General features: G+C 35.7%; 1 protein-coding gene across 1 annotated transcript in view; it reads left to right on the forward strand.

Moving 5' to 3' along the window:
* Positions 1–275: 275 nt before the first annotated feature.
* Positions 276–18,755, forward strand: part of WASF1 (WASP family member 1) — a 28,335-nt gene continuing 9,855 nt past the window's right edge. The window contains exons 1-2 of the mRNA XM_083856600.1: positions 276–432; positions 10,819–10,953. Coding sequence (XP_083712726.1) covers positions 300–432; positions 10,819–10,953 — 268 coding nt within the window. The 5' untranslated portion in view covers positions 276–299. The remainder of the gene's footprint in view (positions 433–10,818; positions 10,954–18,755) is intronic.

The following is an 18,755-nucleotide window of genomic DNA, read 5'->3' on the forward strand; positions in this document are numbered from 1 at the left end:
GGGGGGTGGAGGGTTTAGAAAAAAACAAGAACTGTAAGAAATTGTCACTTCACTGGAATCTGAATCAGGTAAAGATTTAAAGAGAGAGAAGGAAATAATCTTTCTTTGGGCAAAGAAGAAAATACTTAGATACTTACAGAGCAATGAATTCCATCAGTATTATGGACTTATTTTGATCTGCTAGGATTAGTCAATTTAACTTGAGACATAACCTGAATTTAAAATATTTACAATTAAAATTATAACAGTACTGTGTCTATTTTCTTTGCAGGTTTGCTGGTCCTCTGATACATTTCAGAATGCCTCTGGTAAAAAGGAACATAGACCCCAGGCACTTGTGCCACACAGCTCTGCCCCGAGGTATCAAGAATGAATTGGAATGTGTCACCAATATCTCCTTAGCAAATATAATCAGACAACTGAGTAGCCTAAGTAAGTACATTGTCTTAATAGCTGTATTTAGAATTAATATATTTTAGAGTCACAGTGTTTGAAGTATGAACACCTTTTCAGATTCTCAGTAGAAAATTGTCACTGGGTCTGGAATGTGTAGTGCTTTTGTGTGTAGCGTTTGTGAGAGAAAACTAGGACCTTTTCTAGCAGCACATCTTAAAACACTTCATCCATACATTTCTGTTACCAGTGGAATATAACAGGAAAAGATAAGCTGGTAATTAATGAAGTCAGTAATTGTTAACTTTTGAGCAATTCTTGAGTAGGGAATATTACTTAATGAGAAATGTATCACTAGTTGCTTAATTCTCTCAGCTTAAACCCTTGGTCATGTTGTGGTCATTCAGGAAAAATAAAATTACCTTTTGAAATAGTAAACCCAGAAATGTAATTATTATATGGTATTTAAAATAAAGATTTTTCCTCCTTCTTCTCTGTCAACAATTGTACTCTTGGTGCACTTGAGAGGAGTGAATACTTCTCAAGCTCTGAAACTCTGAAGGAGTTTTGCTGAAAAGGATGATCTCTGGCTTGTTTTTCCTTCAAGTTACAGCAACTTAATAAGTTGTCAGATGAACCAGCATGATCACATTTTGAATTCCCAATACGACAAGTGCTTTTTAAACCACTAGGACATTATTAAAACTGCCAACACATTCAATATTTAAGTGTGCATGTATATATATCTACAATGTGAAAAGTCTTTCAGCTCCATCATTTTCTCAGTCACAGGTGATGTAGCCTAATTTGTTGATTAGATTGATTTAATTAATGGTTTGATGATATGCTGTATGGTGAGCCTGTTGTGGCAGCCTTTCAAAGCTGTTAGGGTGCCATTGGGTGGAAGACTTAATTGAGGACACTGAATTATGGAATTGAGACAGGAATGCTTACAGCACATAAATATGAACATTATTAATATAGCTACAGTAACAAAGGAAAATAACTATTTGAATACTTTTTAGTGAACCAAGAGCATATCATATCAGGATGAAGTATATGATCACCATCTGTGGTATTGCTTCGTTCTGCCTAAAGCCCTTTCCAGACTAGCTGCTCATGTACTAGCCTCCCCTTCCCAGTCACTCTTATTAATGTTGTATTATTTTATTTTAGTTTGCCTATTTTAAAAATTCTTACTTGATTATAAGCTTCATCTGGGGGAATTTGCTTTTGTAGGTGGCATGCCAAATATCTATTTGGCATTTTCATTTGGAAGTATTATTTGACCCTAAAAAACTCAACAATAACTTCTAAGTCAACATCATGGGTCTCAGATTAATCTATTGAGATTCAGCTGCCTTTGCTGTTTTCCAGGTATACAGAGATTATATCTGATGTTGTATGTACTGCTGCTTATGAGGAGGTCAGGATGAAGCAATACTAGAACAGAAAGAACTCAATTAAGGAAGAAAAAAAGAAATTAAGAATATAGATTCAATGCTCGCACGTTACATGGTTTGCCTAACATATAGCACAGGGGAACACACTTGCAAGGGAATGTAACTATAATTGTGTGTAGCTCCTCTTTGTAAAAGCAGTGTGGATCTTCCCTAAAACATGCATTTATGTGTTTATACCACGTTTTTACCTGTCTATGTTTTCAACAAATATAAACCAAACTTTTTTTCCTACAATTAAAATAAAACATGTTTTGCAAAATAGTCCTTATTTCTCAGCAGTGCTAAGGACTGTTCTTTAAAAATGGGGATCATGTTACAAAGGTTTGGGTACTTGTGAAAGTATTTTTTTCCAGAATTCTTTTAGCTTTTCTGCCTGTTTATGCTAGGAACAATACAAATTCAAAAATATTCAGGAGTTCTGGAAGAGGAATTTTGTGTCTCGTGCTTAAACCCAAATAACCAGTCTTCACTTGGTGTGTCACTGTTAGGGGTGTACAGCGAGGTCTGCTGACATGCAGATAAATTTTAGTAGTTGCCTGTGAGTCACAGCCAGCAGGCATGGTTTTGCAGCAGTCCCCTGGCAACCAGCTTCTCTGCAGTCCTTCCCTTTTTGTTTTCCATGGATAATGTGTGTGTTTGAGAATCAGCCTTTAAGTTGTAGATGAAATGAGGCTTTACTCTCAGAGTGGAAACTGAAAGCTCTGGTAGGGTTTCATTTCCTTTAAACTAAAGCTGCTTTTGCTATTGCTGGTAAAGTTATGCAAATTTAAATGAATGTTCTTTGACCTGTTTAGCAATCAGTCATCTCTGCCTCTAAGATTTTTCATTTACTAACCCTCAAATAGAGGATCAATCTTCTGCCATTATGGTTATGATTCTCATGAACAGGCAGTTTTAACTTTCCTTCTGACATGATATGGAGAAAAGGTGCTATCATTGAATTGGAGTCTCCAGTACTCTGAACAATACAAGAAATCATTATTGAGGAAAAATAAGCATAGAGTTTTGTCATGTAAGTCATTGGATCTCCATTCTTGGATATATTAACAACTCAACTGGATTAGTCAAGCAGTTGGATCTAATTGGATCTGCTTTGCACAGGGTGTTGGACTAGATGACTTTTAGAGGTCTTGTAACCTGTTTCCATGATCTTGGATACTACATTGAAATAGGATATACAAACAGAAACAATACCTATGAAATGATAGAAATTCTGTTTTCCTGTTTTTCAGTATAAAATTGAAAGAGCTTTACATCAGTATGTCAGTAATAACTAACATTAGTCTCCATGAAAATTATCAAACCTTTCATAGCTTATTTGATGTGCTGCTTCTAATTGTTCAGTTTGAGAATTTTTTTGACCTTTAAAAGAAATAGAGATGAAAGGACGAAATATTTGTTTCTGCTATGAGTGATAGTCCTTGCCCTTATCCCTGGAGCATGAAAACACGTCAGTCTGTCTTGATGCAACATACAAAACTGCCAGTAAGTAATTTTTTCCCCCGTCTATTCCCAGTCTTCTCTTACTTCATAAAAGGATCTGTTTTCTGACAGCTTTTCTTAGCACTGTGGCAAAACAGAAACTCTCTGGACAACGAGAACAGCTGTTCTTAGTTTCCTAGCCATTCTTCCCTGTATTTCTTTCTTTCTAACAGTATCTGCTTTGAGGAAGTGCTTACCTAATGTTTGCAGCAATATTGCACATACATTAGCACTCCAGTTCTCTATACATTGGTGTGTCAGGCCATAACATTCCCGGATACATGAAACACAACTGAGAGCATTGTGCAGCTGTGCCATTGTTAGAAGGAGGATAAATAGTTCTATTGTGTGAATGTAGCCTCATCATTTTGTTCACAGATACTGACCAATCTTGTTTTTCCTTTTATTCAGCTGTTCCATGGACACAGAATCTCGATACCACATAAGAAACCTAACTGATAGGGTTTGTTCTCAGCCCCTGTCTCTGACACCTCCATCTAGGGAGGAGAACATTTCTCTTTTTGAGTATGTGCATTTAATGAGTATTTGTATTGCAGGCATTCAGACTAGGCCTTTTATTCAATCATAGCAAGATGTCATTCCCCATTTTTTATTTTACCTCTGCCTAACCAAAGAGAATGCTGCATAATTCTGCTAAGCTGGAGTGCCTTATATGTAAGTGAAAACAATTTTCACTTAACATTGAACCTTTTGTAGCCTTTTCCCTCTTTCTATCCTTTCTGTGTAGCATATCTATTTTTACCATGTTCTTCTAATTCTTTCTTTTCCTTGCCCCTTATTTGTTAGTTTTCAGGAGTGAAAGCCTGACATTGGAGCAAAGTATTTCTCCTCCTTATTTTTTCTTCTCAGGCACGCTTAACTTTTCTTTCTTATTTTTTTGCTTACCGTGCCTTCTCCAAAAGCATTCATCTTGTGAGAGACACTTTTATCTTGTGAGAAACACTTTTTCAGCTCAGGAAAACCTTCCAGTTTGTCATTGCTTAAGGTGTTAACATTCAGTAAGTGGGAAATATTTCTCCAGAAATACTTAGCCGCAAGGTGTTGGGACTGCAACTAATTTCTAGAACCAGGTCTCTTGAGCTCAAAAAGCAGCCTCTCTCTTCACCCTATGTGGGCAACATTTTCGGCACGTGGTAAGGTTCCCATATACTGCATGATTGGAAGTAAGTCTCTGCAGATTTGCAGCTAGAGCTTCAGTCAGTATTCCAGGAACTGCAGAACCCCTGTGTTGCATCTTGCCCTGCCCATCCTCCTTCTCTGTGTTCAGGAGGACATTAATTGTGAATTTTCTTTATTAGTCATTCCTCTTAATTCATTATTACTACAATTGTCGGGGAACACAAGAGAAAGCATTCTTGTGCACAAGGGGTTAAGGAAACTTATAGACTTGAAAAGTAAAGGCTAACTCAGCTTGAGAGAACCTCATTCTCTCAAAATCTTCTGTCTGATTTCTTGATGTTGTCTTTGCAGCAGTGGCAATGCAACGCTGTTTTGTGTCCATCCGGAATGGTAATGAGAGGATGAGCAGGGGGCCAGTAAAGTTTCATTGAAAGCAGAAAAATATGTTAGTCAAAAAAAGTCATTAATTTTTTGCCTACATAAAGCAGTGAATTCAAGTTATGTTAGAAATGAAAGGAAGAGCAAGACTTCCCCGTGAAATGATCATTAGCACTGCTACTTTCCACAGAAGTTCAGCTCTCAGCAGTCTCTTTCACAGATTTCTGAATACATAATGGTAATCTCAGCTAGTTTGCTTGATAATGTCCTCAGTGGGTGGTAACAAATGATATCTCAGACTTCCATGGCAGAAGATTTTTGAAGGCTGACTTTTTCTTTTTGAACATCAACAAGAAGCATCAGACCTGCTCTCAATAAAGCCTTTAGCAAAGTTTATTTGATACTTTTGATGCCCTGGTCAGGTTGTCTGATAAACATCTGGTTCAATTTTCCTGGCTAAAGGAATCAGGTTGTCTCCTCAGTACTCTGATACTCCTGCTATAATCCTTGTGGACTGCCCTCAGACTTTCATAATGGAAGTTCCTAATTAGCATCAGTGCTATGTATTTAGTAGGTCATTTTTCAGGGCTTGCTCAACCATAACCAATGAAGTTCCCAAGGATCAACCAAAGTTCTTATCTCCAAGTTCAGTCTCCTAGTCTCCTAGCTTTTAGTCTGTTTTCTAATCACTGAGCTTTGAGATTGAAATGATCCTGATGAGAAATAAGCCCAGACTTTCAAATTCAGATGCATCTCTTTTTTTCCTAAAAAGTAGATTATGTAGTAAAGATCTGAAGCCAAATCAACAGGCTATGGACATGTTAAATTATGTCAGAAATAATGGAGGAGGAAAAAGGTATTAATAGACTTAGAATATCTTTCTTGTTTTGCTTTATAAAGGAACCTTGTTTATATATTGTGAATGGCTTATGTGGTAACTAATCCTGATAAAATATTTTTAATAAATATTTTTTAATAAATACACTATTACTGTGTAGAAAGGAACTATTCAGTAGTGAATAATGCAATTTTGCATAGTGTAAGTATATTGGGAAGGGATTGAGCAGTGGGACATGACAGGCTTTACAGTTACTCTTATTCTGCACCTTTATTTTTTAGAAAATGTGGTGGACAAAAATATTGAATAGAGTGTAAACAGGAATGAAATAATAGAAATCAAGGAATGATAGTTTATAGGTGGGTAACAGACTAAATTCTAAGCTTATTCTTTGAGGTGTTTTACCAATCTATGTTTTTTTTATGTTTTTTAATGCTTTTTAAAAAATTGCCAAACTCATATTTTTAAACTAATAATATTTTGGGGTTTATGTATTTAATATATCAACATATTTACTATTTTAATATCAAATAGTATTCATATTAATTTTAATGACATAACCCTTCATTGTACTTTGGACTTAATAATATTACCACATATTTAATATATTATGTATTTTTATAATTGAATTCAATGATAAATGTGTTGGATTAGATTTTAGGTTTGTAAATTTTAAAATATGCAAATACATACACCCACACAAACACACACACCACTGGGCTCCAGAAGTCTGACAGATCACTTAAGGCTGAGTTAATTAAGATCAATACTTCTGGCAAGATTGAACAGTTGTCTTATTTTGAATGTCCTGCATCTTGCATTGGCCTGAGTTTTGCCAGTCATCCTCTTGAATTTCAAAAAATGGTGCTGGTTTATGGCACTGAGCACTGTGCACGGTCAATGTGTTTATCCAGGTAGTTACATCAAATTCAGACCATGTTTCACAAAGGCTGCCACAGCCATAACTGATCTGCAGGGTGCTGCTTCAGGTTGGGATGCAGTTAAAGGGTTTGGAATTCTTTTTCTTTAACAGTGCTGAAGGATAGTAAAGAAGTGACTTCTTCCACAAGTCCTGGTTCAGGACTCATGTCCTACTCTTTGTCTGAGAGCCTGTAACTAAATCTGTCAGTAACTGATCTAGTGTTGCAAAATGATTAATTTAAATGGCCTTTCCTTAGGGTTTGCCAACAGATACAGCATTGAGGATGCCAGTGTTCAGGTGTGTATAAGGACTGGAGTTTTGAGAGCACTGCTAGTGTATGCCCTGATTCTTGTTGTGGCTCTAAGAATTTGAACAACACAATACTAAAGTCTTTGAAGACATTTCTTTGTCATGGTTTAGTTAATTAGGCTGAAATACTGTCCAGAAGCTGATGTGGAGGTTGTGGTTGACTTCAGTTCATCTGATACATACCCACTCCCTCAGAACAAGACAAAAAAAAACCCATTTCTTTTACCTTAGTGTGTCTTCATTTTAGTGTGTTGCATAATTAGCAATTATTCATTTGTGGCTAGAAGCCAGGGAGGCTGGACAAATGGTTAAGAAATTATGGGGGGGGGTGGAGTTAGGAGATAAATTAGAAGGATCATTTGATGAAAACTGAGCACTGCAAAACTGATCAGTATTTTTTTTTACATTTTTTAAAATATTGTGCACTTATTGCCATGGTAATAAATGGAAATGGAATGGATGATACATGTTTTGGTGGTTTTAATTATGAAGAAGGCAGTTACAGAGTTAATTTTTACTCTATTTTCTGTTAATAGCTACTAGCTACTGTTCTGTTTTCAACTCGTAGCTCTGTTTTAAAAGTCAAAAAAATAATTGTTAAAAAAACCATCAAAGTATGTGCATGTTATTGAGGGGAGGAAGGACAGAACATTTTTTCCAAAACATTTTATTTGTCTGTCACAAAAAAGAATACCGACTGACACCAGAGAGAGCTGCATTCCTGTATCCCTTTCTTAGTGAAGGTTTAGTTGTCATCAGAGGACTTTGATACATGAGGAAAAATTATGAAAAGAATAATAAGGTGAATAATAAATGCCTTAATTAAAACTAAATAATAATGTAGCCTCTTATTTGAATTCTTTTAAGTGCTCTGTTAATAAAAATAAATGCCAAGCAGGTTTTGCAAATACAGTAAAATAAGCTTTTCAGAGACATTGAATTAATTGAATTGCAGAAGTCTATATTGTCATTTAATTTAGTAGGCAAACAAGACCACTGATCTCTCTGATCTGGTATTATGTATCCAACTGTGAGCAGGATCCTAAGGTGTTAATATTTTAATTGTCATAGTGAACTGTAATTCTCTTTATTGTATTATGTGAAACAAGAGTAGAGTTTTTCAGTGGGCCCATAATATTGTAAATTTTCTGAAGTGTTAATAATACTTTATAATATTCATTGTGTATAATGGAATTAATTTTGCATTCTTACCCTTCTGACATATTACCTATAAATTATGTAGAATGAGAACAGTTTTGTTTACTAATGTTCTTTTTTCTCACACTTTCTTTTACTTATTTAATTTTGTGACACTTTGTTCAGTATTATCACCTGTAATTGTGTGCTTTGTAATCCATTCAAAACTGAAGATAGATTCCTATAGAATACACAGAGATGGCAACACAAATACCAGATTATGTGTGTTATGTACATATTTATACATTCGTATATAATGTTCTTTGGAATGGTAGTTGTACATTTCACAAAAAGCAAACATTTTGCTTTGCTAGAGGAAGCATTTGGTTAAATATACGTCTGGCTAAATAAAGAGACCACCAACACACAGGTAGGTGGAGATGTCATGGTTGGCATACCGCTTCAAACATGACAGGTTGTTTTTAATGTATTTCCCATCTGAGGATTAGTGTTCATAAGCATAGGCAAATTATTCCTTGCAGTATGTTTGTGGCTGTATGCAACGTAATGAGAAGATTTCCAAGACAGATTATTTGCAATTGGAGCTCATTAATGAGGTAGATTAATTTTAAGCCTGCTGAAATGATACAGATAAAAATTTAGTTTAAAAATACACCTATAAAAGGGAAGTTACTGGATTTTAAAGTCCTGCTTCTAAATGAATTTTTGATTCTATATGTGAAATTTTGTATTTTATTTTAATTTTGATATGTATGTCTCTGAATGTTATGTGAGTTACCTAATTAAAATGTATATTTCTGAACATATTATCTGAAATGCATTAAATTTTTAGTATCTGTGCATTAAAACCTCAACAATCTTGTTCTTAGTGGATCACGTTTTTAAGTAATTTCACATGCTTCAGGAACAGGTTAAAGAACATAAACTTTTCAGAGTTTCAAGACATATATTAGAAATTCTTACGTTAGGTGATTTGGCAGCTGAGAAGATTTTTACAGACTTTCCATCTGTATTTTTCTGTGGACTTTTGCTATGAGACAAAGGTTCTCAGAATGGGAATGCCTTTGATCTGCTTCTCACTGCGGCCTCTTCTGTCATGAGTCAAACAAGTGTCTGCTAATTCAGTTCTTCATAATGATCTATAGTAATTAGCATGGATGTCAGGCTTATGGGTCTGTAGCTCTCAAGATGTTCCATGAAAAAAAAATTGACCCTTGTTGTTGCGTGTTTCAGTGTGTATAAAGAGATTTACAATTGTTCCTAATATTTGCTGATCATTTTGTTGATTTAGTTTTGTAATTTTTATATAGTCCCTTCAGTTTCTTTGAGCCTCCCATAATGAGTTCTAGCATCAGGATCTCTCTAATTCCCTTCAGTGGACACCAGTGGAAAGTGTTAAATTAGCTTGTCCACAGGGGTCTTGTCTTCTCTGTACTCCTTCATATTTTCATTGCCAGTCAGCTCTGCAGACTCCCTGGCAGGCTTATTACTCATGTCTTTGAAAGAATATTTATTGTTAGTTTACTAGTTGTTCCTCTTCTATTTTCTCTTCTGTACATTTCTTCTGATATCCTCTTTCATATTCCATTGTTTATAGTCATGCTGGTTTTCTATTGCTGTTACCTAAGTCTTAATAAATGGTATGTGCAGGCCTTGTGCTTACTACACAGCATCTTTAAGTAGTTTCCACAGTACCTGTAGGGATTTATTTTTTTTTTCTTTTGATGTGTTTATATAAAAATGTCCTTGTTTTTATGTGTACTTCCAGATGTATTGCTCACCAAAGGCAGAATTTCCACAGCTATCCTTTCCTTTTATGCTTGTCAGAACCTGAGTGCAAAGCAGGTAGTTAGGAATTTGTGAGATTTATACTTCCAAAACCAACATAAGTGCACAAACAGTACATGAATTACATATGCACAGTATCATAGAAGGCTTTGAAAGCTATCACATTGTATTTCAGAAGTGTGGATACACATTCTGCTGTGTAATCTGGTGAGGTTTTTTCAGTGACATTGGCAGACTACTCAAATGGAGTCTTGAGAGCATTAGAAGCAGTATGTGGAGTACTCTGTGGAAAAGAAACTCATTACTCATCCTTTTCTCATATTTGAATCTCCTGCTCTTTTGTGCTAAAAATATGATGTCCATTGATGTGAAAAAAAGAGGGGTTTTTTGTTGTTTGGGTTTTTTTAACTTCAGTGTAAACGGGTCAGTTACTAGAATTCAAAGTAGGATTTATTATTTTAGTGTGCATTTTTGAATAGGCTGGTTCTAATTTACTTAGATGTGAATATATCATCTTCCTTTTTTTTTGTAAAGTTCTCTGTACAGCAGAAATGGAAGCTGTGCTTCATTTTGAGAACTTACCTTATGTTGAGGTAAATTTAAAGATCATCGCTCAGACAGGAGCAGCTTCAGATGCTGGAAGTTGTCCTTTTAGAAATATCCAAGAAACTGTGCAGTCTAGTTCCATGCATGTCAGCATAGTTAAATCATTTTATAGAAGCTGAATATCTGTCCTGTAATGTATTAAATAATTTCATTTCTGATAAATAGGTTGCATATTAAGTATTTAACTGTTATTTGCTTTTCTAAAGGACTCTTAATGAGCTCAGTAAGTACAGGTTGTTGCAAGTGATACTCATGCATCATAGAATTACTTAAAACAGTAAGACATCATTTGCCTGTCTTGTGGTATGCTTGAATTAATTTTTTTTTCCCCCATGTTTCAGGTAAATATGCTGAAGATATATTTGGTGAACTTTTCAATGAAGCACACAGTTTCTCATTTAGAGTCAACTCCTTACAAGAACGTGTAGATCGCTTATCTGTCAGTGTTACACAACTCGATCCAAAGGAAGAGGAATGTAAGTTACCTCCTGCAGGGAGGATTTCTTATTTCGTCACTCAGGCAGCTCTGATAGGTGAAATGGAAATAATAATTTAATAGTTTAAATCATATTTATAAGAACACAGAGCAAAGCATCATAAGAAAGGTCCATTTCTATTTCTGCTACAGGCTATAAAAGAATAGCCTTGAGCAGCTTTCTGAGCTCAGTGTTTTCATGGTTACTGAATGATACTAAGGAATTTACATTAAAATGGCCACAGGAGTATCTGTCACTTCAGTAGTGTTATGTATTTGGAATATTAATAATACTATGTAATATTATGTGAATGCTTGGAGATAAGTCTTTACACTTTTTTTAAACCTTTCTACTAATTCTCATGGAATGTAAACATTTGTCCAAGTAGGATTTTTGCATTTAACTTGTACCATCTTACTTTCTGTATGACATTATAGTTGTATAGCTTCATTTATTGCTGCTTATAACCTCTTGGATTCTTTCTAAATAACTTTAAGTATTGTAAATATTGGGTTAGCACTGAGAAAACAAGTACTCTCGAAAGTCATCAGCTCCTGCCTATAAGATAGAATTTGTATGAAATTTTAAAGGATGCCTAGGCTTTGTTTGACCACCTAATGCATAAAAGCTCTTTTGCCTTCTTTGATATCTGTTGATTGTAGGTGGAACTGTGAAAAATCTTGTAACCCCAAACAATTTAGGGTGTTCTACACTATGTGGTTAAGACCTAGAAAATAGAGGAATATCCTATCACAAAAAATAACTTCAGATTGCTTGTGGGATCCAATTTTAAACTATAGAAAGCTGTTTCAGTTCTGAATGTCTAGATATAATAATTGTGTATTATTACATTGTGTGATTACAATTGTGCATACAGAAAAACTGAGGTGTCAAACCAGGAGAGTGGTCTTCAAGCTGTCTTTGGTTATAGATGTCAAAATTTCACTAGTAGCAAGATTAAGCAAAGAGAAGTTTTGATTCTGTATTTCGTGTGACATTAATTTTAGAACAGGTTTTGAAAGACAGCTGTTCACAGCTAGTAGCAGATTTTCCACAAAATCATGACTTGCCTAGGGGAATTCTTACATTAATGGGATTTTCCAAGTCTCTTGATAACTGAGCATAAATCACCCCCATAAACCTCTTTTTCCAGTTGTGGTTTAAATTGGCAGGCACACATCCACTTGCTCACCCCTGTTCCACAGTGGGAGGAGGAAGCTAATTGGGGAAAAGAAAAAAAAGTAAAATTCATGGGTTGAGATAAAGAAATTTTGATAGGACTGAAAAGGAAGGGAAAACATCAATAATAATATTAGAATATACAGAACTAAGTGACACACAGTACAATTGCTCACCACCTCCTGACTGGTGCCCAGCCAGTTCCTGGGCAGCAGCCCAGCCCCCAGACACCTTTCCCTCTGGGTTTATACACTGAGCATGACACCATATAGTCATGGAAGGTCTCTTTGGCCAGTTTGGGTCAGCTGTCATGGCTGGGTCTCTTTCCAGCTCCTTATGTCCTCCCATCCTGCTTACTGCTGGAGTTAGAAGCTGAAGAGTCCTTGACCACTGCTCAGCGACAACTAAAACATCAGTGTGTTATTAGCATTATTCTCATCCCAAATCCCAAACACAGCACTATACCAGATACTAGGAAAAAAAAATGAAATCTCCTCCTGCCCAAACCAGGGCATTTTTGCTATGATTGGATAATGATAAAAAAATCCTTTCTATGTATGGTAATAAATTGTCAGCAGTTGTAATCTTGTAAAAACTGTTACACTCCAGAGTGTTAATGGCATTTCTGCATTTACTCTTGACAGCCTAGTTTTGGTTTCCAGGCTGAAACGTGCTGGAAGCAGAAAGATTAGTAGGAATATCCTGCACACTGTCTTGCTCTCATTCTTGGAGCAACTGCTAATAGCCACAGAGGGGGATGTATGTTGATGTATCATTCCTAATATGTTAATCATTCACATTTCCATAGAATGGAGAGACCATATTAAGCCATTGAGTTAAAGTATCCAGAGATCTTACACAATAGCAAGATGGAAAATTGTGCTTTCCTATGTAAAAGGCCTTTGACAAGTTTGGGTCTAGGTTTCAGGACCAAGAATCCATAACTATTTGATGTTAGAGAATTGTTAGAATAGTTTTAAATACTGTGTAGTCCCCAGTGCACCATACCAACACATTTTCACAGAACTGTGTGTGCTGTAGTGTTCGCTAAAGAAAGGTACAAACGCTGCAGTTAAGGAAACAGGGCTGGGAATAGGTCCACACAATGAAGTCCAGCATGGCTTGGGGTGACTTGAATCTGATCCCTTGGATTTGTGTCTCACACCATAAAATAGCAGTGACTGCTTGTACTTCGGAGGAACACGTGCAGTCCTCAGTGTCAGAAGCTGTTAAATTACTGTTTTTATTAACCTAAGACTATCCAGTCCCTGAGCTATACCCATTGCTCCTTATTCACAAGTGTCTGCCTGGAATAAGCCACCAGATGAGGATAAAAGAAACGAGGAGACATTTGATATTCTATTTCCTTAAAAGTTAGGGATCAGGAAACTTTTTTCCTTCAGTATATTATTTTGGGCTTGACTTTAGAAATCCATCACAAATAGTTTAGGTTTAGTAGTAGTGTGGACTAGAATAGCTGAAGGATGTTAATGCATGAAGGGGAGGGAAGGGGGGAATATCTGAATTTACCTTTTTTAGCTCTCTGTGCAAGAATTAAGCAACTTTCAGTACTTCTACTCAGCTAACAGCATGAGTAAAATGGGATATACTTGTGAAATGAGTCTCATCTGCTCTTTGCCAGGAGGCAGTAATAGAAGATTTAATGGGTTCCTTTGGGCCCATGCTATTACACAAGAGAAAGAAATTAAGATTCATTTAAAGCTAAGTGGCATGAACAAAAACAGCCCAAGTCAGATTGACTAAACGAGATGCAGATACTTGACAAGATGTTTCTGGTAGAGTCAGAGTGATAAAAAGCTCTGAATTTGTTTGAACAGTCTATGTGTTTTTTCATTTTGAATTATTACAGTATCTCTGTGAAAGAATAAAACCAAGGTTAAGATTTTATCTTTAGGAGCCTAACTCCTTGTGCACAATTTTTCTGTCATAGAAGGTTCTAATGAACTTGGTTTGGTTTGAATTATTACACTGTTTTCAAATTCTTGATTTTTCAGTATTATTAATTTCATATTTTGATAGATTTTTAAAAATACTTTATTCTTTTCATATACACGTGGAGTTTTCCCCTCAGGAGATAACAAACTTGTATGCGGACAAAAAGAAATCCTCTGCTTTCCATCAGTAAACTCAACTTTATTTCAATTGTATAGAAAACAAGCCTGTATGTACACAAGAGTAATATTTGGGGTCCTTTTAGGACTGAGAAAACACATTCTTGCTATAAAGCTGAACTAAGGTCGACAGCTTCACTAGCCCTGCAATACAAGGTGTCCTCCTAGATGAGAAATAAATTCTGAGTATAGTCTCTTTGCAACCATTTTTTATTCCAGTATTTACTTTACAAGTAAAGTAAGTTAGTAAATTACTAACTCTGTCCATACATATGCAAATGTAAAAGTAAAATAATATTTTTCTTAATTGATCAATTTTTTGTGAATTAAATTGTGTCTTTTAAGTGTGAGGTACTGCTATAAGTGAATAATGTCATAGCTGTAGAGATCTGACAGTTTTGAAAAGAATATTAATTTTAACATTTTGGCTAAAATGTTAACCAAATGTGGTTCTTTTTTGAAATGTTGATACATGGTACAGCTCTGATGTGTAGTATCATGAGGTATTGGAAAACAGTTTTGTATCACTCAGACTATCAGACTATTTTGGTATTTAGTTGGTTCTTTCAATGTGAGCTGAAGAACATTGGTTCTTACAATGTGAGCTGCCTGGTCCTATTTAAACCTCAAACCAGAGAGGATTTTAATCTCAAAGGCAGTGTATCAAATCCTTGATTTCTATAGCATATTTGTTACAACTGTGATAAGCAACTAAAATAAACCTAATGGCAGAAGTGTTGTGGGTGAGCTGCCTGGCACACTTCATGAAAGGAATCAGTGTTGTGAATTGTGTTTCAGTAGGCTTCTTCCTTTGAATACATGTGTTCCTTGTTTTTCTAAACATTCTATAAATATTGCCCTGTCATTAAAACAATAGTAGTTCAGACATTTGGCTGGACTAATGCCAAAAAACAGATTTGATGTTTTGCTATGAGAAAAGAAGATGGCATTTGGTGGGGAGAAACCTAAAAAGCTTGGCAGATAATTGTGTTCTGTATACTGCTGGAAATGGGAGACTTGGTCAACTTTAAAGTCTGGATACTCAGCCCATTGTGAGACTTGAAAGGAAAGGATAATAAATCCCAGTTTAAGGGGCAGCTCACTGTGTTTATCCTCTGAAGAAGATTTTGCTGAGTATAAAAGAGTGCAAATGTAATCAAAATTAAGAACAGGGAGCACATGAAAATTGGGTCAGGATCTCCACGTGTACTATATTAAGTGGAGAGTTAACACTATTGTCAATTCATTCATTAGAAATTTTACCCTCAAAGGCAAATAAAGACTGTTAAAATATATAGCAGGTAACTTTTCCTTGCATATCTCTTCTTAAAGAAACTTGGATTCGAGTGTGTCTCCCTCTTAAGATTCTGAGCAGGTGGGCTGGGCTTCAACTGCTCTTCATGTTCCTTCTCCAGTTTTCTTAAGGCCTTGATTAAATTTGTGGGTTTTTTAGTAAGTAAATCAGTTTTAAATTAGTGTGTCCAAGGCTTAATAGTTCCATGGTAAGACCATGATACTGCATATTTTGTGTATAAAAAGTTTTTGTTCACAAAATACCATTTGCTGAACAATGTGGTGGTTTTGTTGAGACTCACCAGCAGATTCAGTGCTTGAGTAATTCACATCTTAATGTGGCTTGCTTGTTCTACATGCTACATTTGAAGCAACTTCTGAGTCTGCCTAAAATGATAGCTCTGATATTTACATCTTCTTTTTGCTTATCTGTAATAGTTAAGCTGCATACATTCTCTATCCAAAGAACTCTTGAGCTGTTTTGGCATTTTTTAGAACAGTATTTCAGAAAATTTCTGTTTCTTGTGTAGGGAACAAGCCCAAGAGTCATGTCTGATCTACAGAAATAATCTCTCTCCTTAGCAACTATCAAAACCACAGTCAGAGTATTCTGAAACGTAATAAGTGTGCATTCTGGTCATTGTTTAAACGGATAGTCATTAAAATTTTAAAATAAATACTGTAAAAATCAGACTTTGAGAATTCAGTGTCTTTAGGAACTGAATCATACAAATCTTTACCTTTAGAGAATTTTCAACAGCACCACTCCCAACGAATTGATTACCTTTAATGGGCAAATTTATAACTAAGTTGTTTTGTTTGAAAGTGTCACTCTTTGCACTTTCCAAATTGCTGGCTAAGATTTGAACAGAGAAAGGGAATCGTGGGCAACTGAGTCCCTTGATTTGTACGAAATTTCCCCATGTCATTTAGTTCTGCAGGGAGTCACAGCTGTGATATTCAAGAGTTTATGGGGGAGTCTTGAAACTTGCCAGGATGAAATTCTTCATGAAGTATTAAGACAGCAAGTTTTTAAGAGGAATATATTTGACTTATTTATTTACTGTCTTTAGGAGAATGGTATTTTTTGGCCTAGAACCTAATCATAAATTGTGTAGTTGAGTGAGTGTAAAAGAATAGAAATAAATCTAGTTTTGTTTTTTTTTTTTTCTTCTGGTGAAGTAAAATGTAATATTTAATGTATTTGAAAAGTTAAAAGTAGCTACTTTCTGTCAGTGCACTGGTGTGCTCTATACCTGACTTTTACTACAAATTGGGGATTGCAGTTTAATGAGATACTTGCCAAGAGATAAAACATTATTTAGTATACACATTACAAATGTGCTTTTATTTAATTTTTACTTCACCCCGAAAGAAACACAATTATTGTACCTCACCACCGTGCAATTTAAATACCGTTTTTTCCCTCCCCAGTTTGTATTTGATTATAAGTAAAAAAGGACTGCATCTCTTTTTCAAAACCAAGTGTACAAAAGATTGACAGTTTCGCTTTCTGAGAGACAGTTTTTGCTTATGCGGAAAATATTGTTGTGTGCAGAGGGTTAGATTGGCTGATATAATGCATCTTTTCATACAATCCAAACAACAGACACAGTAAAGACAAACAGGCATTTGTTTAGATTGTTGAACAGATCTTCAAATTAAATTGGGAGTATCTCAACATTTAAGGAAATTATTAAAAACCCTGTTTTTGCTAATTGCAGTGAACACAAGTGGTGTAGTAGGTGGAATTTCAGAAAAATATATCCATATCAAATTTAGGATCTTGGGCTATACAAAAATTCTGGTGGTAGTTAGAAATTAAGCAACTGGAAGCATAAATTTAACAGCATGAAGTCAAATGCCTGCAGCTTTTCCAACTCCTCCTTCAGCCGCTCATCTCTTCTCACACCTGAATTCACACACCCAATTTGTCTGACCTGTCCCCTTGCACTGCCAGTTTGTCAATCGGCCAAAGCCAGGTGGCTGTGGGACCAGCCAGGTTTTCACATCTTCCCCCCGCTGAGGCTGTAAACCAGGCAGGGCTTTTGTCTCTTTGCCAGCTGGCAAGCTGAGCAAATGGCTTTGTAAGCCAAACCATGCACAGCCCAGGATTACTCGGGGTGTGCGACGTGGGATTTACCTGATCCGTCTGTGTAGGCCAGTTATATCCATGTCACAGTTCTCCATGGTTTGCATGCCACATCCTTCCATTCCCTGAGTAATGCTGTCCTCATGTAGTCTGTTGTTTGGAATAATAGTGTGCTTTCCAGGGAATGCCTGTTACAGGTTACCAGCATAAGAAATGCTGCTTGAAATTCTACAGTGTATCATTTCCATGAAGCCCTCTGCTGTGTCTTAGGTTTAGAGGAAAAATTATTATGCTTATTGTTGGGGATTGATTGATTGATTGATTGATTATCCTCTTGTGTGCTATCCACCTGTACATGTGTACAAAATGTGCGGTTTTAAGCAAGAAAAGGGAAATTATCAATTAGTCTGGCTGTGCTTGCTCACTGAAGAGATGGAATGCTGATAAGGAGTTTGTAGAACAGTGTCAATAATATGGTGTCACATACTCTGTGAGCATTTTAATATTAAACCAAAGTACTCTATTTACTTATTAGAATAAATTGATTAAGTTCATTGTCTTCAGAATGTACACAGGTGCAAAGAGAAGTATACTAAGTTTTACTTTTGTTGGAAATGTCTCCAATACATGACAGACAGAAATCTTGCAGGATTGCCAAGCAACTCTGAGCAAGTACATTTGGTGTTATTTGTATAACCGACAACCCAAAGGAAAAGCAGCTGAAATATAGAAAGATCTAATACTTAAATTTTTAGATGAGGTAAACCTCAGTTATTCTAACTGAACTTTTGCCAGCTAATAACAACCTGTACTTCATGACAGGTACAAAATATATAGGGTTATTTATGACTGAAAAAATACCTACAGAAATTGAGACTCCTAGCTGACATTCAGACATTATAATACTTCTTTCACACACTTAAAAAGCCTTCTGAGCAGCTAATTAAAGCTATTAAAAAGAATAAAAGACACTGTGATGAGTTAGAACCTAAGGGTAAAAAGGAGGAAATTTCTCCAGGAATACACAACCTTGCCAAGTGTAACAAACTTCAAAAGCCAAGCTGAAAATCAAATAAATCCCATCTTTAGCCTCACAAAGGATGTTG

The sequence above is a fragment of the Zosterops lateralis genome, assembly GCF_965231275.1.
Source record: "Zosterops lateralis genome assembly, chromosome: 3".
Classification (NCBI taxonomy): domain Eukaryota; kingdom Metazoa; phylum Chordata; class Aves; order Passeriformes; family Zosteropidae; genus Zosterops; species Zosterops lateralis.